This window comes from Ahaetulla prasina, chromosome 3 (assembly GCF_028640845.1).
Source record: "Ahaetulla prasina isolate Xishuangbanna chromosome 3, ASM2864084v1, whole genome shotgun sequence".
NCBI classification, from domain to species: domain Eukaryota; kingdom Metazoa; phylum Chordata; class Lepidosauria; order Squamata; family Colubridae; genus Ahaetulla; species Ahaetulla prasina.
In genome coordinates this window covers 219,852,663-219,878,535 of record NC_080541.1, presented here as the reverse complement: position 1 = coordinate 219,878,535, position 25,873 = coordinate 219,852,663, and the positions used below count along the sequence as shown (strand labels likewise).

Genomic DNA, 25,873 nt, shown 5'->3' with positions numbered 1-25,873 from the left:
CTAGCTAGAGAGAAAGAGATAAACTGAGAGAGACAGACTGGATGGATGGATAGATAGATGATAGATAGATAGCTATAGATAAATAGACAGATGAGTGAGAGATGTTGAGAGATATATATAGCTAGCTAGCTAGAGAGAGATAAACTGATAAAGACAGACTGGATGGGTGGATAGATAGATAGATGATAGATAGATAGATAGATAGATAGACAGACAGATGAGTGAGAGATGGTGAGAGAGATATATAGCTAGCTAGCTAGCTAGAGAGAGAGAGATAAACTGAAAAAGACAGACTGGATGGATGGATAGATAGATAGATAGATAGATAGATAGATAGATAGATAGATAGATAGATAGATAGATAGACAGATGAGTGAGAGATGGTGAGAGATATATATAGCTAGCTAGCTAGAGAGAGAGAGAGATAAACTGATAAAGACAGACTGGATGGGTGGATAGATAGATAGATGATAGATAGATAGATAGATAGATAGATAGACAGACAGATGAGTGAGAGATGGTGAGAGAGATATATAGCTAGCTAGCTAGCTAGAGAGAGAGAGATAAACTGAAAAAGACAGACTGGATGGGTGGATAGATAGATAGATAGATGATAGAGAGATAGATAGATAGATAGATAGATAGATAGATAGATAGATAGATAGATAGATAGATATAATAGATAGATAGATACGAAGGATTCTTGGTGCTGTCTGAGCGTGCTTGTTTTCTTGCACATTTCATTACCCAACTAGGTAACATCATCAGTGCTACTGCTAGTTAGCTAGTTGATAGATAGGTAGGCAGACAGCCAGCCAGACACACACAGAGACAATAGATAGATAGATGGATAGATAGATAAATAGAGATAGATAGACAGACAGACAGACAATAGAGATAGACAGACAGACAATAGATAGATGGATAGATGGATGGATGGATAGACAGACAGACAGAGATGATAGATAGCTATGAAGGGTCTTTGGTGCTCTCTGAACTTGCTTGTTTTGTTGCAGACATTTCATTACCCAACTAGATAACATCATCAGGGTTAGTATGGAGTGCTGTTCGCTGTCAGTTTGCTTGGAGATCTCCAAGGTCCCTTCCAGCTCTATTCTGTTTGACTGAACTACAGGTAGTCTTTGACTTGCAACCACAACTGAGCCCGCACTTTCCGCTGCTAAACAGGACGGTTCTTAAGTGAGTTTTGCCCCACTGTACGACCTTCCTTGCCACAGTTCTCAAGTGAATCGCTCCAGTTGCTAAGTTAGTAACACGGTTGTTAAGTGAATCTGGTTTCCCCATTGACTTTGCTTGTTAGGTTGCAAAAGGTCATGATGACAAGACATTGCAACTGTCACAAATACCTGCCGGCTGCCATGCTCTGAATTTTGGTCACATGACTGTTGGGGATGCTGCAACGGTCATAAGTGAAACATGCTCATAAGCTGCTTTTTCCCCAGTGCTGTTCTAGCTTCCAATGGTCACTAAACGAATGGTTGCAAGCTGAGGACTACCCTGCAGGAGAGTTTTGTATCGAGGTCTCCTTAAATGAGCCGCCATATCCTGACTGGCTCAAGGTTGGCTCAGCCTTCCATCCTTCCAAGGTCAGTAAAATGAGGACGCAGATTGTTGGGGGAAATATGCTGACTCTGTAAAACAGCCCAGAGGGTGTTGAAGCAGGGGTGCTGAACATGTGGGCCATGCCTATTATCAGGCCATGGCCTATTCACAACCTGGCTGCACGAGCGGAGGGCTCTTCTTTCCTCCCAGCCAGGCCGCCAACCAGAGGTGGGATTCACATAATTTACCTACCGGTTCGCCCAGCACCAAAAATTTGAGCGCCAACACCTACATACTTATGCATGGCCTTCTGCGCCTGCGCTTTGCTCACACGTGTGGCTTCCACGCATGTGCACGGCTTGAAAGTGTGGCTAAATAGGATGGCATAGCGCCGGGGTGGAGGTCGCTACTACCGGTTCACCCAAACCAGCTGAATACCACCTCTGCAGCCAACCCACAAAGGTTAGGGACCCCGGTTGTAAAGCACTACAAAGCGGTATATAAGTCTATAGAAGTCTGCTGCTGTTGTTGCTATAATCCAGGATTACCTTGAATATCAGACCAGCGATCAGGGTATATCGACTCATGGAGGAGTTCTGATAGACATAACAAGATCCTTGTTCACCACATTGACTCTGCCACAAAAGGCATGACTTGTCAATCATCGACCCAAAAGCAATGGGGCCCGGGATGCTCCCTATCAAAAGACAGAAACGAGAGGTGTCGTATATCAAAGCATTTCATATTACACAACTTACTTCTGGAATAGCTGGAGTGTTTGATTCCGGGGTGTCAATCATATTTCAACTTGTCTTTGTTGGAATCTGATTTATTTTGAAAGTCTCCACTGGCCAAGTTCATAAATGGGGAAAAAAATTACTCCGAAAGAACAGGCGGTAAGACAATATCCACTCAGAACGGTTCACGACCTCTTTAAAAAAAAATACCAGTTCCAAGATCAACCTTATATATGTTCCCATTGATAGCATAAGAACAAAAATGTCATCCTTCGTAAAAGCTCAGCGTCTATACAGGTAGTCCTTGACTTATGACCACAACGGAGCCCCAAATTTCCACTGCACTGCAAACTAAGGCAGTCGTTAAGTGAGTTTTGCTCCATTTTATGACCTTTCTCGCCACTATTGTTAAGTGAATCACTGCACTTGTTAAATTAGTAATACGGTCGTTAAGTGAATCTGGCTTCCCCACTGATGTTGCTGGTCAGAAGGTTGCAAAAGGGGATCACGTGACCCCGGGACACTGCAAATGTCATAAACATGAATCAGGGCCGTGGTAGGTCAGGCTGTAAGAAGCCTGTTATTAGAACACAGCAGCCTGCAATTACTGCAGGTTCAAGCCCGGCCCAAGGTTGACTCAGCCTTCCATCCTTTATAAGGTAGGTAAAATGAGGACCCAGATTGTTGGGGGGGCAATAAGTTGACTTTGTAAATATACAAATAGAATGAGACTATTGCCTTACACACTGTAAGCCGCCCTGAGTCTTCGGAGAAGGGCGGGATATAAATGTAAATAAATTAAAAAAAAAGTTGCCAAAAGTCTGAAGTTTGATCATGTGACTATCGGAACGCCAGGGACATAAGTATGAAAAAGTCACATTTTCAGTGCCATTGTAACTTTGGTCACTAAACAAGCTGTTGTAAGTTAAGGACTATCTGTCTTTTTTTCTCCCTATTTCTTGCTCTCTGGCTTTTTTAACTGGAGACATTTTTAAATATTGAATTTGGACTCGTCGAATGAATAAATCCTTTTTCCATATGCAAATAAAAAGCATGAGAGTTTTGTTCCACCTCCAAATGGAAATAGAAGCAAAGCAGATGGGGGGGAAAAAATGGCTCACCAGGGGAAAAAGGCTCGGTGTGTATTTTTATTATTAGCACGTTACTTTTTAAAACAAGTGATATATCTCTATAGCGCCGAGGTGGCGCAGTGGTTAGAGTGCAGGACTGCAGGCTGTTTCAGTTGACTGGTAGCTGCAGTTCAAATCTCACCAGGCTCATGGTTGACTCAGCCTTCCATCCTTCCGAGGTGGGTAAAATGAGGACCCAGATTGTTGGGGGCAGTGTGCTGACTCCATAAACTGCTTAGAGAGGAGGGCTGTAACAGCACTATGAAGCGGTATATAAGTCTAAGTGCTATTGCATTCTAGAATGCGTTGAGATGGATAAACTCACAAAAGAAATCGAAGAAAAAGAAGATACAGAATATTATAAGGCCTGGCGTAGATGGTGTGAATGGTTGGAAAATAGGAAAGATAAGAAAACTGAATAATAGGGTAGAATGTAGATGAAATAAAGGAAAGATAGATCATAAAGTAGAATAAGATAGAATTAAAATATGTATATATAGTAAGAAAGGACCGCTCTGACTAGCTGATAAGAAATAGTGATATGTATATAAATGTCGTATGTTTGACTTATGTTTTAATGTGTTTAAATAAAAAAATAAAGTGCTATTGCTACTGCTATATCGCCAGCCCCAAAAACCATTTGTCAGGTCTGGATGCTATTTTTTTTTCTCTTTGCATCCTCAGGCCTGCCACATTTACTACTATGGGAAATAGGGAGGGGGTGTGTGGGTTGGTGGGCATGGCAGGGGAAGGATGCTGCAAAATCCCCCTTGCCTCCTCACTCCTGGGGTTTTGCAAAATCTCCATTCCCACCCCTTTCTGGGGCCAGCCGGAGGTGGCATTCTCTGAACTACTCAAAATTTCCGGTTTTCCAGAACCTGTCAGAACCTGCTGGATTTCACCCCTGCATTGAAGGGTTTGCAGCAGTAATGGTAGTGTTTGAGGTGTTGTGTGCGACGTCAAAGCTGTGTTAGATAGTTCATCTACGACAAGCAGATTTATTCCCGCAAGCTTCTGAAACATTGCAACCATCAAGCAATAACAGACCCCACCCCACCCCAAAAAAAAGAAAAAAGAAAAGAAATGCCTACGAAAGATTTCACATTTTTAATCAACAAACGATAGGTTGGCTAGACGATATTTATACCTCATTTATACCAAAGATTTTACACCAGCTTGAATATGTGGTCCAGTGCATGGTGATAGTTGGCTTCTTTAGTGCTTTGTAAAGGAATGGTATAAAGCAGGGGTCCCCAACCTTGGCATTTTTAAGCCTTGGCGGACTTCAACTCCCAGAATTCCCCAGCCAGCAAAGCGTGGGTGTTGAAGCCCACCAAGGCTTAAAATTGCCAAGGTTGGAGACCCCTGGTATAAAGTTATGTTTAGCCCTTCTTTAAATAAATTAATACTGTAAGAAGTGGAGAAAACAGATGGCACAAATCTTGAGGTCAGATCTGGTGTCTAAATACAAGATCAAAACACTCCATCAAGCGAGTGAGCAAGTAACAACAACAAAAAAAAAAAAAACTTCCTGCACCCTGCAAAAGTTGTCGCTTTCCATTTTCTTTCTTTTTTAAAAAAAATATTCCAAGACCATCTCGGAATTGCAGTCCAGATCCAGGAGAAAATGAAACTACTCATCTCTTCCTTAGCTCACTCTTTACACAGTGGAAAGGCGAGGATTCAAGTTTTGCCATGTGCTTTTGCTGCTTGTGGGGGAAAAAAAAAACACGTACACACACAAAAAGGAACAATAGTAGATCTTCACAAAATTGTGGGGTTTTTTTGCTGCAAAAGGAGGAAAAGAAGTCAAATCTGCAAAAAGAGACCTGTAAGACATTCTTTTGCCACAGTTTCTGGGCAATTATGAGACAGTTGTTTGTGGTAGCCCAAAGGCTATACATCCCCGCCAGAAGACCGCTGTGAAGATTTACTTTCCTGAACATCCCAGGTGCCATTTTCGGAGACGGCCGAGCTGCTGTGGAGAGATTCCGGGGAAGGGGCTTTGTAGAGCATGCAGGCTAGTAGGAAGAAACACGAGCCCATCACCTGTAAGACATCCAAATTTGGGGTTTTAATCTTTCAGCAAGAAGGCTGTTCCTACGTGTCCCCAGTTTCTCGGAATACAAAAGAACAAAAAGAGAATCGGAGCTGGAACTGATTGGATGAACCAAGCGAGTCTAAAACATTAGCACGATGCCACTCCAGATTGCAAAGTACAGTTAGTCCTCAACACTAGGAGTCCTCAGTGCTCTCTGAGCTTGCTTATTTTCTTGCAGATGTTTCATTACCAACTAGGTAACATCATTAGTGATAGTGCTAGCTAGCTAGATGATAGATAGATCGATAGATAGAGAGAGAGAGAGAGAGAGAGAGAGAGAGAGAGGATACAGAAATATATAGCTAGATAATTAGATATTAGGTAGATGATAGATAGATGATTAACTAAATGATAGATAGATAGATAGATAGATAGATAGATAGATAGATAGATAGATAGATAGATAGATAGATATAATAGATATATAGATGATACAGAAATATATAGCTAGACATAGCTAGATAATTAGTTGATTAGATGATAGATGATTAAATAAGATAGATAGATAGATAGATAGATAGATAGATAGATAGATAGATAGATAGATAGATAGACAGACAGACAGATAGACAGATGAGTGAGAGATGGTGAGAGATATATATAGCTAGCTAGCTAGAGAGAGAGAGATAAACTAAGAAAGACAGACTGGATGGATGGATGGATGGATAGATAGATAGATAGATAGATAGATAGATAGATAGATAGATAGACAGACAGATGAGTGAGAGATGGTGAGAGATATATATAGCTAGCTAGCTAGAGAGAGAGAGAGATAAACTGATAAAGACAGACTGGATGGGTGGATAGATAGATAGATGATAGATAGATAGATAGATAGATAGACAGACAGATGAGTGAGAGATGGTGAGAGAGATATATAGCTAGCTAGCTAGCTAGAGAGAGAGAGATAAACTGAAAAAGACAGACTGGATGGGTGGATAGATAGATAGATAGATGATAGAGAGATAGAGAGATAGATAGATAGATAGATAGATAGATAGATAGATAGATAGATAGATAGATAGATAGATAGATAGATATAATAGATAGATAGATACGAAGGATTCTTGGTGCTGTCTGAGCGTGCTTGTTTTCTTGCACATTTCATTACCCAACTAGGTAACATCATCAGTGCTACTGCTAGTTAGCTAGTTGATAGATAGGTAGGCAGACAGCCAGCCAGACACACACAGAGACAATAGATAGATAGATGGATAGATAGATAAATAGAGATAGATAGACAGACAGACAGACAGACAATAGAGATAGACAGACAGACAATAGATAGATGGATAGATGGATGGATGGATAGACAGACAGACAGAGATGATAGATAGCTATGAAGGGTCTTTGGTGCTCTCTGAACTTGCTTGTTTTGTTGCAGACATTTCATTACCCAACTAGATAACATCATCAGGGTTAGTATGGAGTGCTGTTCGCTGTCAGTTTGCTTGGAGATCTCCAAGGTCCCTTCCAGCTCTATTCTGTTTGACTGAACTACAGGTAGTCTTTGACTTGCAACCACAACTGAGCCCGCACTTTCCGCTGCTAAACAGGACGGTTCTTAAGTGAGTTTTGCCCCACTGTACGACCTTCCTTGCCACAGTTCTCAAGTGAATCGCTCCAGTTGCTAAGTTAGTAACACGGTTGTTAAGTGAATCTGGTTTCCCCATTGACTTTGCTTGTTAGGTTGCAAAAGGTCATGATGACAAGACATTGCAACTGTCACAAATACCTGCCGGCTGCCATGCTCTGAATTTTGGTCACATGACTGTTGGGGATGCTGCAACGGTCATAAGTGAAACATGCTCATAAGCTGCTTTTTCCCCAGTGCTGTTCTAGCTTCCAATGGTCACTAAACGAATGGTTGCAAGCCGAGGACTACCCTGCAGGAGAGTTTTGTATCGAGGTCTCCTTAAATGAGCCGCCATATCCTGACTGGCTCAAGGTTGGCTCAGCCTTCCATCCTTCCAAGGTCAGTAAAATGAGGACGCAGATTGTTGGGGGAAATATGCTGACTCTGTAAAACAGTCCAGAGGGTGTTGAAGCAGAGGTGCTGAACATGTGGGCCATGCCTATTATCAGGCCATGGCCTATTCACAACCTGGCTGCACGAGCGGAGGGCTCTTCTTTCCTCCCAGCCAGGCCGCCAACCAGAGGTGGGATTCACATAATTTACCTACCGGTTCGCCCAGCACCGAAAATATGAGCGCCAACACCTACATACTTGTGCATGGCCTTCTGCGCCTGCGCTTTGCTCACACGTGTGGCTTCCACGCATGTGCACGGCTTGAAAGTGTGGCTAAATAGGATGGCATAGCGCCGGGGTGGAGGTCGCTACTACCGGTTCGCCCAAACCAGCTGAATACCACCTCTGCAGCCAACCCACAAAGGTTAGGGACCCCGGTTGTAAAGCACTACAAAGCGGTATATAAGTCTATAGAAGTCTGCTGCTGTTGTTGCTATAATCCAGGATTACCTTGAATATCAGACCAGCGATCAGGGTATATCGACTCATGGAGGAGTTCTGATAGACATAACAAGATCCTTGTTCACCACATTGACTCTGCCACAGAAGGCATGACTTGTCAATCATCGACCCAAAAGCAATGGGGCCCGGGATGCTCCCTATCAAAAGACAGAAACGAGAGGTGTCGTATATATCAAACATTTCATATTACACAAATTACTTCTGGAATAGCTGGAGTGTTTGATTCCGGGGTGTCAATCATATTTCAACTTGTCTTTGTTGGAATCTGATTTATTTTGAAAGTCTCCACTGGCCAAGTTCATAAATGGAAAAAAAAAAATTACTCCGAAAGAACAGGTGGTAAGACAATATCCACTCAGAACGGTTCACGACCTCTTTAAAAAAAAATACCAGTTCCAAGATCAACCTTATATATGTTCCCATTGATAGCATAAGAACAAAAGTATCATCCTTCACAAAAGCTCAGCGTCTATACAGGTAGTCCTCGACTTATGACCACAACGGAGCCCCAAATTTTCACTACACTGCAAACTAAGGCAGTCATTAAGTGAGTTTTGCTCCATTTTATGACCTTTTGGCCACAGTTCTGAAGCGAATCACTTCAGGTGTTATGTGAATAATGCAGGCATTAAGTGAACCTACAAGGGATGTGGTGGGCTTAATGGCTAAGATGCTGAGCTTGTCGATTGAAAGGTCAGCAGTTCAGGGGTTCAAATCCCGAATGCTGCATAACAGGGTGAGCTCCCGTTACTTGCCCTGGCTTCTACCAACCTAGCAGTTTGAAAGCATTTAAAAAATGCAAGTAGAAAAATAGAGACCACCTTCGGTGGGAAGGTAACAGTGTTCTGTGCACCTTTGGTATTGAGTCATGCCGGCCACATAACCACGGACATGTCTTCGGACAGCCCTGGCTCTTTGGCTTTGAAACGGAGATGAGCACCGCCCCCTAGAGTCGGGAACACCTAACACATACGTGCGAGGGGAACCTTTACCTTTACCTTAAATGAACTGGGTTTCCCTGACTGACTTCTGGTTGGAAAGGTCACTAATGGTGATCACATGATCCCCGGATAGTGCAACCATCATAAATACATGCCAGTTGCCAAGCATCCAAATTTTGATCACCTGACCATAAGGATACTGCAATGGCCATAAGTGTGAAAAATGGTCATAGTCACAACTTCACATGGTCACTAAACGAATGGTGGTAAGTCAAGGACTACCTGGGCCATATTCTGACATGCCAAAATTTCAGCAGTTTGGAGCAGGGGTCCCCAACTCCGGGTCCGTGGACTGGCATCAGTCCGTGGCATGCCAGCAACTGGGCTGTGCAAACAAGCTAAGCCCCATCTACGTGAGGCAGGCAGCACACTAAACCACGTCCCCTCTGGTCCACGGAAAAACCTTTCTCCATAGAACCAGTCCCTGGTGCCCAAAAGGTTGTGTTGTGTCTTGCCCGCCCTCAGAGCAGCCGGGGCCTTCTTACCTGCTCCCCAACACTGAGGAATGTATGCCTTCCGGCCCAAGTCCTGGCTCCATGCCCCCACAAACTGCAGAAGAAGGAGCATCTCCCTGCCCCAGCCCTGACTCCATGCCCAGGCAAACGGAGCAGCTAGACCCCTCCCCCTCCTCCACAGCAGGTGAGCCTGAGGAGGGTTTACTCCCAAGAACAGCTGATTGGAGTGACCCTCGCATCAGAAGATTGGAGGCGGAGGCAACAGAGGAAGGAGGGCAGGCCTTAGTGAGTGCTGAGTCATGGAGCCACACCCCATGGCCTATATAAAGGAGCTACTTTCTGGCAGTCTCTGAGTCAGGCAAAAGTCAAACTTATCTTGCTGAAGTCACTTACTGGTCTCCTGCCTGCTCTGAGGACTTTGCTAGGACTTTGGGCAGAGCTGCAGAGGCAAGCCTGATTCGGATTTCCCGGACCCAGCCGTCAGCGGAGGAGTGGGACACGACATCTTGCCTGGCTCACACATCTACAAGATGGATCTGCAACAGCTGGCGCTGATTGTGCAGCAGCTACAAACAGACAACCAGCAACTGCAACAGCAAGTCGCCCAGCTGACTGCTCAACTGGCTGCTGGGAATGCCCCAGCAGTCCAACCTCCTCCTCCTCCTCCTCCTCAGCGCCACAGCCCGGTACCGGTGCCGGAGAAGTTCTCAGGACGGATGGAGATGTTCCCGGCCTTCATGGCCCAGTGCCAGACCTACATGGCAATGCGGCCGGGGACTTTCCAGATGACCGGGCCAGGGTGGCCTTCGTGATGAACCTGTTGTCTGGCCAGGCTGCGAGTGGGCCACGCCTTGGTGCTCAGGGACAGCCCCTTGCTGGCGGACTACCAGGGGTTCTGGGGCACCACGCCTGATGTATGAAGACCCTGTGCGGGCCCAGACGGCTGCCTGGCGCCGGAGAGATCCAACAAGGGCCCCGCCCGGGAGTACATCGCGAATTCCGGTTGCTGTGCCATGATTCGGACTGGAACGACACGGCACTAGCGGACGCTGCTCAAGAGGGGCCTTCGGAAGAGCTGCAGGACGAGCTGGCTCGGTGGAGGCGCCATGACCTCGCTGACCTGGTGCCCTCTGCCTGCGCCTCGACACCCGCCTCCAGCAACGCCCGTCCTGTCGCCGCCCGCAACCGTCAAAGACCGCCGCCTCCTCGACCTGCCGGCCCCCGCCCCGGCCACCCGGCCGTGGCTGCCGCCGAGGAGCCCATGGAGTTAGGAGCGCCAGGCCTCGCCTGACGGCCCAGGAGCGGAGCCGAGGCGCCAAGGGGGCTGTGCTTGTACTGTGGGAGCCCGCCATTTCGCCGCCGCATGCCCCAGGAAGCGGCGGAACACGACGCCCGTCCCGAATCCCGCCTGGCCAGTCGGGAAGGGCAGGCCCGGCCCAGGGAAACCCTAGGCGGGCACGGACCAAGCCCCGCCAGACATGGCCGACGTGGACCCTGGGCCCCTCGGCACCTGATTTTGGACACCCGGTGTGGTGGGTGACCGCCGGAAGGGATCCCGCACACGCGCTGGTGGATTCAGGGGCCACCACGAACTTTATGGACCGGGCCTTCGTGGACCATTTTGGTGTCCCCTTGGTTCCGTAGACCTCCGATGAGCGCCGAGACCATCGACGGGAGGGAGCTGGTGGCGGACCCATTAACCGCCACGCAGCCCTTGCGCCGCCATCGGGGACCACGAGGAGGCGATTCGCTTCACGTGACAGCGGACCTCCACTTCCCAGTGATCCTCGGACTGGCCTGGCTGCGGACGCACGACCTCAGGTGGCCTGGTCGCGAACGCCATCTCGTTTCCCAGCCTGCAGTGTGTCGACCACATCCGCCACACCTGCGCCGGCCAGGACGTCTTCACCCCGGCCGTCGCCGTGCCCCCGGAGCTGCAGGACTTCGCTGACGGCTTCAGCGAAAAGGAGGCGGACCGCTTACCCCGCACCGCCCCACGACTGCCCGTGGACCTGCAACCCGCGCCCGCTGCCCACGGGACGCCTGTATTCCATGTCCGAGCCCGAGTTGGCCGCCCTCAGGGACTTTCTGGACAAAAATCTGGCCCGAGGGTTCATCCGGCCTTCCAAGTCCCCTCTGTCGGCCCCGGTCCTCTTCGTAAAAAAGAAGACGGGATTTGCGCCTGTGTTGCGACTACCGCCGCTGAACGCCATCACGGTGCGGAATCGCTACCCCGCCGCCATCCCGGAGCTGATGGACCGCTGCGGAGGCCTCCATCTTTACCAAGCTCGACCTCCGGGGCCTACAACCTGGTGCGGATGCGTGAAGGGACGAGTGGAAGACGGCGTCGCACCCGCACGGACACTACGAGTACACGGTCATGCCGCTCGGCTGACCAACGCCCCGCCGCCTTCCAACATTTTATGAACGATGTGTTCCGGGACATGTTGGATCGGTTCGTGGTGATCTACCTGACGACATCCTGGTCTACTCGGTCCAGGAAAGTCACCTCCAGCACCTCCGCCTGGTCCTGCAGCGCCTGCGGAGCACCAGCTCACGCCAAGCTGGAGAAGTGTTTTTCCTCCGTCGCCCATTGAGTTCCTCGGCACATCCTCTCACCCGAGGGGATCGCCATGGACCCGCGCAAGGTGGAGGCCCTGAGCAGCTGGGAAGCCCCGCGTCGGGTGAAGGATGTCCAGCGGCTGCTGGGCTTCGCCAATTACTATCGGACCTTCATCCCGGGCTTCGCCACGCTGGCGGCCCGCCACCCAGCTCCTTCAGAAGAAGGTCCTGCCCGTGGGGTCCCCGCAGGAGGAAGCCTTCACGGCTCTCAGGAAGGCTTTGTCACGGAGCCCATCCTGCGACATCCCGACCCGCACCGCCTTCGTGGTGGAGACGGACGCCCAACGTCGCCCTCGGAGCGGTGCTGCTACAGGCCCCGGCGGATGGCGGCACTCTTTTTCCCTGCGCGTACTACTCGCGGAAGCTCAACCCTTCCGAGCGCAACTATACCATCTGGGAAAAGGAGTTGCTGGCTATCAAGGCCGCGTTCGAGGCGTGGCGGCACCACCTGGAGGGGGCCCGGCATCAGGTGGAGGTCCGAACGGACCATCGGAACCTCGAACATCTCACCACGGCTCGGGAGGTGGACCAGCGGCAGATCCGGGGGGCGCTGGTCTTTGCCCGGGTCAACTTCCGCGTCACCTATATCCCCAGTGGCCACAACCGGAGGGCGGACGCCCTGTCCCGTAAGCCGGAGTACCTGAGCGCCCAAGACCCTCTTCCTCCACGGACTGTACTGCCGGCGGAAGCCTTGGCCGCCGCCCGGGAACCGGTGGACTTACGGGCCCGGGTGCGAGAGGCGCAGCGCCAAGACGCCTGGTCTCAGCAGCGGCGAGCGGAGGCGGGCCCCACGTCTCCGTGGACATTGGAAGACGACGTACTCAAGTTCCGGGGGCGGTTGTATGTGCCCACGTGGCCGCTCCGTCCTCGTCCTGACCCAGTGCCACGACAACCCTGCCGCGGGCCATTTCGGGTTTTTCAAGACTCTCAACCTGGTAACGCGGACCTTCTGGTGGCCCCGGGTGCGGCATGATGTCCATGCCTATGTGACGTCCTGCGTGCCGTGCCGGCAAGCCAAGGCCGCCACGGGGGCCCCTCCCGGTCTCCTCCAGCCCTTGCCGACTCCTGACAGACCCTGGGGGGCGATTTCCATGGACTTCCTGACGGACCTGCCGCCCTCGGGTTCACCACGGTGCTGGTGGTGGTGGACATGCTCACCAAGATGCCCCACTTCATCCCGTGCCGCGGGCTCCCCACCGCCACCAAGACAGCCCGCCTCTTCTTGCAGCACGCCTTCCGCCTCCACGGCCTGCCGGACAGGGTGGTGTCGGACCGTGGGGTGCAGTTCACGGCCCGCTTTTGGAAGAGCCTGATGGCCGCATTGAGGTGCAGGTGTGCCTGTCGCCGGCGCACCATCCGGAGACCGACGGCGGACGGAGAAGATCATCGGCCCTGGAGCAGTACCTCCGGTGCTTCGTGAACCAACAGCAGGACAACTGGGCCGATTACCTGTCCCTGGCGGAGTTCGCATTCAACAACTCCCAACACACCTCCACCCAGACCACCCTGCTCCTGGCCAACTTGGGGTACCATCCGCTCTTCCTCTGGCGCCCCGGACTCCCGGTTCCCGAGACACAGTCCTTTCTCTCCGAGTTGCACGCGTCCAGCAGATGGTGCGCCGGCAGCTGAATCGGGCGAAGGAGGACTACAAGCGGTCGCCGATCGTTCCCGACGGGCAACACCCCACTGGTGGTCGGAGACCGTGTGGCTCTCCACAGCATCTCCCGTCCGACCGCCGGCGAAGAAACTGGACCACCGGTTCATCGGTCCGTTCGCCGAGGCGGTCATCAATCCGGTGGCCTACCGATTGACCCTGCCGCGTTCCATGCGGATCCATCCCGTCTTCCATCGGTCCTTGCTGGTCCCTGAGGCCCCGCTGCCTCCTCCGCGCCCGGGCGCCACCCGTCGCTGTCGACGAGGACGGGCGGAGGAGTACGAGGTGCACAGCATACGCGACTCCCGCTGGCTGAAGGGGCGCTTCCAATACCTGGTTGCGTGGCAAGGGTACGGGACCGAGTTCACCTGGGTCAACGCCTCCGACGTCCACGCCCCGGACCTGGTGCGGGCCTTCCACGAGCAGAACCCGGCCCGACCGCATCCCGATCGTCAGCCCCGGGGGAAGGGCCCTGCGGTGAGGGATAGTGTTGTGTCTTGCCCGCCCTCAGAGCAGCCGGGGCCTTCTTACCTGCTCCCCAACACTGAGGAATGTATGCCTCCCGGTCCCAGTCCTGGCTCCATGCCCACACAAACTGCAGAAGAAGGAGCATCTCCCTGCCCCAGCCCTGACTCCATGCCCAGGCAAACGGAGCAGCTAGACCCCTCCCCCTCCTCCACAGCAGGTGAGCCTGAGGAGGGTTTACTCCCAAGAACAGCTGATTGGAGTGACCCTCGCATCAGAAGATTGGAGAGGCGGAGGCAACAGAGGGAAGGGAGGGGCAGGCCTTAATGAGTGCTGAGTCATGGAGCCACACCCCATGGCCTATATAAAGGAGCTACTTTCTGGCAGTCTCTGAGTCAGGCAAAAGTCAAACTTATCTTGCTGAAGTCACTTACTGGTCTCCTGCCTGCTCTGAGGACTTTGCTAGGACTTTGGGCAGAGCTGCAGAGGCAAGCCTGATTCGGATTTCCCGGACCCAGCCGTCAGCGGAGGAGTGGGACACGACAGGTTGGGAGCCATTGGTTTACAGCAGAGGTGTCAAACTCAAAGCCCATAGGCTGGATGTGGCCTCCACAGTGCTTCGATCTGGCCAGCAGGTGTTGTGTCTCGTCCGATCTCACCACAGCCGGGGCCTTCTTATCTGCTTCCAAACATGGAGGAATGTCCTAGTATGCCTCCCGGCCCCAGCCCTGGCTCCATGCCCAGACAGGCTGAAGAGGAGGAAGTATCTCCAGCCCCCAGTTCTGGCTCCATGCCCAGGAAAACGGAGCAACTAGACCCCTCCCCCTCCTCCACAGCATGTGAGCCTGAGGGAGGTCAATTGCCAACAGCTGCAGAGTGGAGTGACCCTCGCGTCAGAAGACTTGATAGACGGAGGCAACAGAAGGAAGGGAGGGGCAGGCCTGGATAAGTGCTGAGTCATGGAGCCATGGAGCCCCATGGCCTATATAAAGGATCTGCTTTCTGGCATTCTCTGAGTCAGGCAAAGTCTAAACATATCTTGCTGAAGTCACTTTCTGGTCTCCTGCCTGCCCTGAGGACTTTGCTAGGACTTTGGCAGAGCTGCAGAGGCACGCCTGATTCGGATTTCCCTGACCCGGCCATCGGCGGAGAAGTGGGACACGACAGCAGGGCTGACCTGGAAACAACATAGGACCAGCCCATGGTGCCTCTGCCAGTGAAAATTACCCTCCCGAGCTCTGTTTTCGCTGGCAGAGGGTTGCAGGAGGCCGTCACAGCCGAAAATGCAGCTTGCAAGGTCCACGCATCCTCCTGAGCTGCATTTTCGCTGGCAGAAGGTTGCAAGAAGTAGTTGCAGCCAAAAACGCAGTTCAGGAGCCTGTTTTTGCTGGCATAGCACTCGGGCCACCTTAAGCACTGATACAAGTGACCACTGGCTATTCCTACCCTGGTCACACACACCCCAGCCCCCCGAGGTCAAATACAACCTTAATGTGGCCCCTCAATGAAATTGAGTTTGACATCCCTGGTTTAGCGTATCCTAATTAAGACAAAACATGGAGAAGGCTACAGATTTTGTCTGGATACTATACCTAGCGTTCTCACAACAATCCATTGAATTCCTAGTGCAAATGACCGCTGTCTGTCGGAAACACACCTAGGACACATAAAACAAACATTTAAAATCAAAGGCAAGCAGGATCAGCTACAGAGTGATTCGTACACAACCGTTCTGTATTTTTCCCCATAACATTAACTGTGAGAATGAAGTAACCATACAAGGATGAGTAAAACTTGCTGGACAATGGCCAGGGATCTCTTGGAGATGAGACAAGCAGAAATGACAAATGTGTGTTGTAACGCAAATGCCATTTCTTATGTACCAGTAGTCCTCGACTTAAAGCAGTTTATTTAGTGACCGTTCGGGATGTTGTAGGTACTTAGGCAATCATTTTAAGCAGGTTGTGTGAACAACCAGACTATCCCACTAGCTATATCTGTGGTCACCATATACAACTATAGCCATTTCTGGTTTGCTCTCACATCAAGTTAGGATTTAAAATGTAGAGTAAACCCAGTTTTGTTCTTATAGCCAATGTTGATCTGGAGTAACAACTAATTTATCTGCAGACTTAATTTAAAAAAGAAAGAAAGAAAGGGGTGCTGGAGTTTTTATCAGGATTCTCCAAACTTGGCCACTCTAAGACTTGTGGACTTCAACTCCCAAAATTCCTCACCTAGCCATGCAGGCTGGGGAATTCTGGGAATTGAAGTTCCCAAGTCTTAAAGTGGCCAAGTTTGCTGACTGAGGAACTCTGGGAATTGAAGTCCTCAAGTGTTAAAGTGGCCAAGTTTGCTGACTGAGGAACTCTGGGAATTGAAGTCCCCAAGTGTTAAAGTGGCCAAGTTTGGAGACCCCTCATTTAAATGGCTTAAAAAAACATTCTTTTTGGTTCAGCTTTGAGAAAATAAGTCTTATTTCTTTGTGGCTTACCGCAATGTAGCTGTTAATGCAGGAATGCTACTTAGGAATGTGAAGAGAATGATAACAAACATGAAAACCAAGAGAAGAGTCCTTCTTTCACATGAAGATGTACACTTCCCTGCCATAGCCAGGCTGGACACTGAAGTGTTGGGTCCAACAATGCAGCTGCATTCATGATAAACCTTGGGAAACAAGGATAGTAGACAGTGGTGAAATCTGAACTGGTTTGCTACCGGTTTGCTGGCTGCGCATATGCACCATGTACACGCTATGCATGCACACGCACAGTGTATGCCAAACACATGTTCCACACACATGCACATTACCCGCCAAAAGGAGGTTTGGGTGAGTAGAATAGTGAGAGGGGATCAGCTGTGCTGCGCGATTTAGTTTCGCTAGAAAGCAGGATTTCCTGCTTTCTAGCAAAGCTAAACCACGTGGCACAGCTGATCGTTGGAAATATCGGTTCAGAGGAACCAGTAGCTTTTTTTTACTACTAGTAAAAACTAGTACTAGTTTTTATCATTACTAGTTTGCCCAAACCAGAGCGAACCGGTAGCATTTCACCCCTTTTTAGAACAGCCACTACACACTGTAACGCATTGGTGTCTATTTCTTTTGTCTGGCCAATGTTACTCAGGGGAAACAAATGAAAGCTGAGTGGTACAGCTCATATTTTGCATGCAAACATCCTGTTGTGACTCGTCCTCCCTCCTCTCCTCAGCCGGGCCCCTCCCGTCTCCAACCGGGCCTTTTATCAGAATACAAGTCTGATAATGAAGATGAACAGCCTGTCATGCCTCCAGCCCCTGGCCCTGGCCCCATGCCCGGACAGGATTCAAGGAGTGAAAGGAGTAGTCCAATAAACCTCACTCATACAGCATGTGTTCCTTTGGCTCAGCCTTCAGAGCAGGAAGCCAGCCAGGTGCTGGAATTACTCGGGCCTACTCCCTCTGACCCCTCCCTTTCCCAGATGCTGACAGCATATCCAGCTGAAGACAATTCAAAGTGGGTGGACCCTCGCTTCCGGAGATCTGAGAGGCGACGCCAGCAGAAGGAAGGGTGGGGCAGGCCTGGATAAATGCTGAGTAATGGAGCCACACCCCACAGCCTATATAAAGGACCTGCTTTTGGCATGCCAACCTTGAGTCAAGCAAAGTCTTATCTAGTTTGCTGATACCGGACCCTATCGCTGAAGTCTTGGACTCCTGCCTACCCTGATAACCCTCAAAGGAACTTGGCAAGCTGCAGAGGCTTTGTTGCCAAGTTTGTTATGGACTTCCTTGACTCGTTCGTCGGAGTGGGGGTGGGACACGACACATCCCTAAATTCAGGCCACAATATCCAGTTATGCATTATCCACTTCCCAGTGGCAGCGGTTCTTGCGCATCTGCTTCCCTGGTGGCACCAGGAACAGCAGGCTGGGGCTTCCCTCCCTCCCCCCAAAGACCTGGAGCTGTGCAAGAATTCTGCTTGGTTGGGTAGACAGGGAAGCTCTGGCCTGCCCATCTTTGCCACCACCACCCCCTTCCCCCCGGCGGTTGCGTTCTCGTGGTGCTGCTGCCCTGGCAGTGGCAGGAGCAGCCAGTGGGGCAGAGAGGGCAGTGGCAGGCTGCAGCAGCAGGCCGTTCGTGCCGGATAAGAGGCAGAGGCTGCTCCTGGAACAGCCAGGAGAAGGAGAAGCTGCTGGTGGGGAGGTGAGCTGCCCCAGGAGGACCAGAGGAGAGCGTAGCTCCTCACTCATGGAGACCCACCAGCCAGGAAGTGGTCATAGTAAGTGGTAAGAGGTGTGCCGGCTGGGAAGTGGTCATGCTCCCTTAGAAGAAGTGGTGGGAGAGAGTTGCACCAACCTTTGTCGTCACGAATGGCTTGCCCAAGTTGCGCTCCAGGCAGCACCAGCATGGCTAGCACGGCTGGATGCTGCCCGGACAGCAAGGCTGGCAGGCCATTCACACTGGCAAAGTTTGGTGCAGGAAGCTTTCCAGGCTTTCCAGGCCCAAAACAGGGCGGGGGGGGAGGCGGCGGTGTAGCGGGCTGGGGCTTCAATCCTTCCCCCCGGAGGCCTGGAGCCATGCCAGAAGCCTGTTTGGATGGGGAGACAGGATGCCCTGGCTCACCCATCCTTGCCACTACCACCCCCTTGCCCTCAGCAGTGGTGCTTCTCAGGCTGCCGCTTCCCCGGCAGCGCCAGGAGCAGCAGGCCAGGCTTCAATCCCTCACCCCAGAGGCCTGGGGCTGTGTCAGAAGCCTGCTTGGGCAGGGAGACAGGGAAGCCCTAGCCTGCCCATCCTTGCCGCCGCCACCCCCTCACCCCTGGCGGCTGCAGTTCTCACGCTGCAACTTCCCTGGCAGTGGCAGGAGCAGCCGGCAGGGCAGAGAGGGTGGCAGCAGGCTGTGGCAGCAGACCATTCACACTGGAAGAGGCAATGGTGGCTCCTCCTCCTGCCAGCCTTGCATTCCGGGCAGTGTCCAGCCAGCCATACCTGGCCTCCCACTGTGGCAGGCCACGTGGATCCCAGGCAGTGAAGCTTCGGGGCCTTTCCTTGCAGCGGCAGTGGCAGTGATCAGGCAGGCAGGTGGACACAGGGGAGCAACTAATGGCAGCAGTCCTAGCTGGCAAAGGGTGGATGTCCCGGGGCTGCATGCGGGCGATGGCATGGCCGGTGTGCACCTGCGCTAAGAGGAGCTGCCTGGTTTGTATGTGCGCACTGGGAATGAACTTCTGGGTTTCCGGTGTACGCATGCGCACCGGCCAGCTAGTCTTCTGGTTATTGGCACGCACGCATGCACGACAATCAGCTGGCCGCTACTGCACAAGTGAAAGCCAGCTGATCATCGCACGTGCTTGTGCACCTGTAGCCAGAAGACTAGCTGGCCAGTGCACATGCATGCCCCGGAAACCCGGAAGAGGACAACACCACATGTGCCAGGCTTCATGGCTCTGCATGCCACTTCCGGCACACGTGCCATAGGTTCGTCATATGGGTATAGGATTTCCTGCCTAAGCAGTGGTTTGAACTGTAAGACCTCCAAGGTCCCTTCCAAGTTCTGGTTCTGGTTCTGGTTCTGGTTCTGGTTCTGGTTCTATCCTATCCTATCCTATCTCCATAGACCTACACACACAGAGTCAATCTCAGTCCTTTGGTTACACATCAACAGGGTTTGGATATGAGAAGGACTTGGAGAACAAGTGAAGACTGACATCCCCCACATACCTTTTCCCCGTTATCATGGTTTATTGATGCTTTCTTGCAACCAGCATGGCAGGGCGAGTAATAAGTGATGCCATCGTCCCCACACACGGGATTGTAGGTCTCACGCAGGCAATGGCAGTCCATGTTGCAGGGGTCAGACAAGTTGAGGTGACCTTGCAGGAGGATGCTAAACAAAAGAAGATCGTTGGTCAATATCTTTTCTTTCTAGCATCCTAAGTTGGGACACTTGAAAACAACATGCAAGGCTAGAAGGAGATTTACTCAGCTAAGGATTACTGGTATATCTCAATAGTCATTTGATGCTCAAGAAGGGGCATTCTTGAGCTGTGGTGGCGCAGTGGTTAGAATGCAGTATTGCAGGCTGACTCTGCCCACTGCCAGCAGTTCGATCCTGACCGACTCCAGGTTGACTCAGCCTTCTATCCTTCTGAGGTTGGTAAAACGAGGACCCAGATTGTTGGGGGCAATATGCTGACTTTGTAAACTGCTTAGAGAGGGCTGTAAAAGCACTATGAAGCGGTATGTAAGTCTAAGTGATGTTGCAATTCATGTCAGCCATGAGTGTACAGCATCCTTGGGCACCTATTGTATCAATGTCTCATACCTCAACTGTAATATAATAATAATAATAATAATAATAATAATAATAATAATAATAATAATAATAATAATAATAATAATAATAATAATAATAATAATAATAATAATGTTTTAATTTGTATACCGCCCTTCTCCCGAAGGACTCAGGGCGGTGAACAGGCAAATAAAATACAAACAGAAACATACACCATAATTAAAACAACCCTTAAAAAACTGATTCAAATTTGCCAGAAAATTTAAAATAACATTACACCCCATAAAATTACAGAAATTTAAAACCCATCAAAATTCAATTAAAATTTAAAATTTAAAATCAGGCCAGTCCAGCCATACGAAATAAATAGGTTTTAAGTTCGCGGCGAAAGGTCCTAAGGTCAGGTAGTTGTCGAAGCCCGAGGGGAAGCTCGTTCCACAGGGTAGGAGCCCCCACAGAGAAGGCCCTCCCCCTGGGGGCCGCCAGTCGACATTGTTTGGCTGACGGCACCCTGAGGAGTCCCTCTCTGTGGGAACGCACCGGACGCTGGGAGATAGAGGCCGGCAGTAGACGGTCCCGTAAGTAGCCCGGTCCTAAGCCATGGAGCGCTTTAAAGGTGGTAACCAATACCTTGAAGCGCACCCGGAAAACAACAGGTAGCCAGTGCAGTCTGCGCAGGATAGGTGTTACGTGGGAGCTCCGAACCGCTCCCTCAATAACCCGCGCAGCCGCATTCTGGACTAGCTGAAGTCTCCGGGTGCTCTTCAAGGGGAGCCCCATGTAGAGAGCATTGCAGTAGTCCAGACGAGAGGTAACGAGAGCATGAGTGACCGGGCATAGGGCATCCCCCTATCTGTCCTGCCCCCTCCCCCATCCCATACATTTATTTTAGTGGTCAAAATTGAATATAAGGCAGCTTATTTATTTATTTATTTATTTATTTATTTATTCGATTTGTATACCGCCCTTCTCCAGAGGACTCAGGGCGGCTCATAGGCCAGTAAAAAATACATATAATACAAGTTAAGAACAATATAAAAAACTGATTCAATTTATGGCCTAAAAAACTAAAATAAGAATAAAACCCCGTTTAAAAGACTACATTTAAGCTAGCCCTGCGCGATGGAACAGAAGAGTTTTCAGCTCGCGGCAAAAGGTCCGGAGGTCGGGGAGTTGACACAGTCCGGAGGCAGCTCATTCCAGAGGGCAGGAGCCCCCACAGAGAAGGCCCTCCCCCTGGGGGTCGCCAGTCGACATTGTTTGGCTGACGGCACCCTGAGGAGTCCCTCTCTGTGGGAACGCACCGGACGCTGGGAGATAGAGGCCGGCAGTAGACGGTCCCGTAAGTAGCCCGGTCCTAAGCCATGGAGCGCTTTAAAGGTGGTAACCAATACCTTGAAGCGCACCCGGAAAACAACAGGTAGCCAGTGCAGTCTGCGCAGGATAGGTGTTACGTGGGAGCTCCGAACCGCTCCCTCAATAACCCGCGCAGCCGCATTCTGGACTAGCTGAAGTCTCCGGGTGCTCTTCAAGGGGAGCCCCATGTAGAGAGCATTGCAGTAGTCCAGACAAGAGGTAACGAGAGCATGAGTGACCGGGCATAGGGCATCCCCTATCTGTCCTGCCCCCTCCCCCATCCCATACATTTATTTTAGTGGTCAAAATTGAATACAAGGCAGCTTATTTATTTATTTATTTATTTATTTATTTATTTATTTATTTATTTATTTATTTATTTATTCGATTTGTATACCGCCCTTCTCCAGAGGACTCAGGGCGGCTCATAGGCCAGTAAAAAATACATATAATACAAGTTAAGAACAATATAAAAAACTAATTCAATTTATGGCCTAAAAAACTAAAATAAGAATAAAACCCCGTTTAAAAGACTACATTTAAGCTAGCCCTGCGCGATGGAACAGAAGAGTCTTCAGCTCATGCAAAGGTCCGAGGTCGGGGAGTTGACACAGTCCGGAGGCAGCTCATTCCAGAGGGCAGGAGCCCCCACAGAGAAGGCCCTCCCCCTGGGGGTCGCCAGCCGACATTGTTTGGCTGACGGCACCCTGAGGAGGCCCTCCCTGTGGGAGCGCACAGGTCGATGGGAGGCTACTGGTGGCAGTAGGCGGTCCTGTAAGTAACACGGTCCTATGCCATGGAGCGCTTTAAAGTTGGTAACCAGCACCAAAAGTATAACCCTAAGCTCTCTGGAAGACTGTAAAGAAAATCCAAATATTATAGTATTTATGGATTATTTATTAAAAATCTAATGTCTGTCACACGGTTGATCTTCTCTGGTTGCCACTCTTCCATAGATCAGAAGATGGATGGATGGATAAGTGGAAAGGTAGATAAAATGGATGATAGGGAGCAAGTGAGGGATAGATATACTGTATGCAGTAGATGATAAAGGATAGCTAGATAGCAACATAGATAGATGGACATAGATATTATGGATAAGATGTATATACGTATGTATGTACCCTGCTTCCCCGAAAATAAGACATCCGCTGATAATAAGCCCAATCGGGCTTTTGAGCGCATACATTAAAATAAGCCTCCCCCCCGAAAATAAGCCCTCCCCAGAAATATTTAAATGCAGAACTGGAAATCAGGTAAGATGGCAAGAGGAGCCCCATCTTGCTCCATGCGCCCCAAAATAATAAGACCTCCCCCAAAATAAGGCCAAGCACTTATTCAAAAAATAGTGCCCTTCTGAGTCCTTCGGGAGAAGGGCGGTATAAAAATCTAAATAAATAAATAAATAAATGAATTAATTAATTAATTAATTAATTAATAAGACAGGGTCTTATTTTCAGGGAAACACAAGTATGTATGTATGTATTTACTTATGGATGGATGGAGAGACAGCTGAATGGACAGATAGATATAGGTAATATCTATATCCAACAGAGTTAGCTGGCTATAGTTACAGCAAATAAAACAGGTGATAGAAAAACAGATAGATGACTGATAAATAGATACAGACAGACAGATAGATGGACATAGATACTGTAGATAGGGCAGGGATGGATGGGTGGATGGACAGATGGATGCTGTCGGTGGATGGATGGATGATTATTATGGATGGATACTGTGGATGGATGGACAGAAAGATACAAATAACACAGTGAGATATAATTTTAGTACACAGGGCAGGTGAAAGAGATAGATAGATAGAGATAAAGGGGTGGGATTATACTGGTACGGACTGGTTTGGGTGAACCGGTTCTCTCCGACTATCAGGTGGGTCTGTCTGCCCAACCCTGCGCTTTACTGACCTTTATCTTTACAGCTCATTAGTGTGGCAGAGTGGATTGCCACGTCACAGCTGTGCTACTCCCCAGCAGTAACACGGAAGGTAAGTTTTCATAAAACTGTGCGTGCATGCACAGCGCACCATCACCGAACCGGTTTTTAAACTGGCAGGATCCCACCACTGGATGGATGGATGGATGGATGGATGGATGGATAAATGGATGGATAGATGGATGGATGGATGGATGGATGATACATAGATAGATAGATGATAGATAGATAGATAGATAGATAGAGTGGTGGGATTCAAGTAATTTAACAACCGGTTCTCTGCCCTAATGATTTCTTCCAACAACCAGTTTGCCAAACTGTTCAGAAAGTTAACAACCGGTTCTCCCGAAGTGATGCGAACTGGCTGAATCCCACCACTGGATAGATAGATAGATAGATAGATAGATAGATAGATAAGAGAGAGAGAGATGATAGATGGATGGATGGATGGATAGATGGATGGATAGATGATAGATAGATAGATAGATAGATAGATAGATAGATAGATAGATAGATAGATAGATAGATAGATAGATAGATAGATAAATGATAGAGAGAGAGAGATGGATGGATGGATGGATGGATAGATGGATGGATGGATGGATGATACATAGATAGATGATAGATAGATAGATAGATAGATAGATAGATAGATAGATAGATAGAGATAGATAGATAGATAGATAGATAGATAGATAGATAGATAGATAGATAGATAGATAAGAGAGAGAGAGAGAGATGATAGATAGATGGACGGATGGATGGATGGATAGATGATAGATAGATAGATAGATAGATAGATAGATAGATAGATAGAGAGAGAGAGATAGATAGATGATAGATAGATAGATAGATAGATAGATAGATAGATAGATAGATAGATAGATAGATAGATAGATAGATAGATAGATAGATAGATAGATAGATAGATAGATAGATAGATAGATAAGAGAGAGAGAGAGAGATGATAGATGGATGGACGGACGGATGGATGGATGGATAGATGATAGATAAATAGATGAGAGAGAGAGAGAGAGATGATGGATGGATGGATGGATAGATGATAGATAGATAGATAGATAGATAGATAGATAGATAGATAGATAGATAGATAGATAGATAGATATCGATGGATGGATAGGCAATGTGATATTATTCTTTTGGAGTAGCCTCCTTTGCAAAGAAATTGTTCTTCCCCTGCTTACCTTCCATCATGCATCTGGGTGACTCCAGCCATGGGCATATTGGGGCAATCAATAAAAAAGATGAAAATTGCCAGCAGACTCGACATGGTGCACATGAAACAAAACTTGATGATCCCTGAGCAGCGCAGCTTAAACTTGTTCACGATGAACCCTCCAAGGAAAGTGCCGCCTCCTCCTGCCGGAACCACAAGGTAGCCTTCCAAAGGAGAGGAAACAGGTTTGTCGTTTTTCAAATTTAATTTTTTTGTGATTTAAATCGTATTCCATTTCATTTACAACTTATTATTACATTAAAATTTAAGCCATCGTATTAACCTGGCATTCATTAGGATCAAAATGCAAAGGTGGTTAAGAACTGCAAAGAATGGCAGCTGAGTCTCTACAGGTAGTCCTCGATTTACAACGGTTCACTTAGTGACCGTTCAAAGTTACAACAGCACTGAGAAAAGTGACTTGACTGACGACTATTTTTCACATTGATGACCGTTGCGGCCACCTGATTTAACATTCGGTTGACAACTGACTCGACTTATGACTTCAATTGCACCCCAAATTTCGGTTGCTAAGCAAGACAGCTGTTAAGTGAGCTCTGCCCCATTGTACGACCTTTCTTGCCACAGTCGTTGAGTGACTCGCTGCAGTTGTTAAGTTAGCAACACGGTTGTTAAGTGAATCTGATGATGTTAAGTTAGCAACACGGTTGTTAAGTGAATCTGATGATGTTAAGTTAGCAACACGGTTGTTAAGTGAATCCCCATTGATGTCGCTTGTCAGAAGGTTGCAAGTGGGGATCACATGACCCCGGGACACTACAACCATCGTAAGTATGAATCAGTTGTCAAGCATCTGAATTTTGACCGTGTGACCAT

The 25,873-nt window shown here is 49.1% G+C and overlaps 1 protein-coding gene across 1 annotated transcript in view; it reads right to left on the bottom strand.

Moving 5' to 3' along the window:
- Positions 1-4,789: 4,789 nt before the first annotated feature.
- Positions 4,790-25,873, bottom strand: part of SLCO4A1 (solute carrier organic anion transporter family member 4A1) — a 77,957-nt gene continuing 56,873 nt past the window's right edge. Inside the window, exons 8-13 of the mRNA XM_058178519.1 lie at positions 25,005-25,200; positions 19,920-20,085; positions 16,714-16,886; positions 15,812-15,876; positions 8,011-8,159; positions 4,790-5,479 (exon numbers count right to left, since the gene is read on the bottom strand). Of these exons, the coding sequence (XP_058034502.1) occupies positions 5,327-5,479; positions 8,011-8,159; positions 15,812-15,876; positions 16,714-16,886; positions 19,920-20,085; positions 25,005-25,200 (902 nt within the window). The 3' untranslated portion in view covers positions 4,790-5,326. The remainder of the gene's footprint in view (positions 5,480-8,010; positions 8,160-15,811; positions 15,877-16,713; positions 16,887-19,919; positions 20,086-25,004; positions 25,201-25,873) is intronic.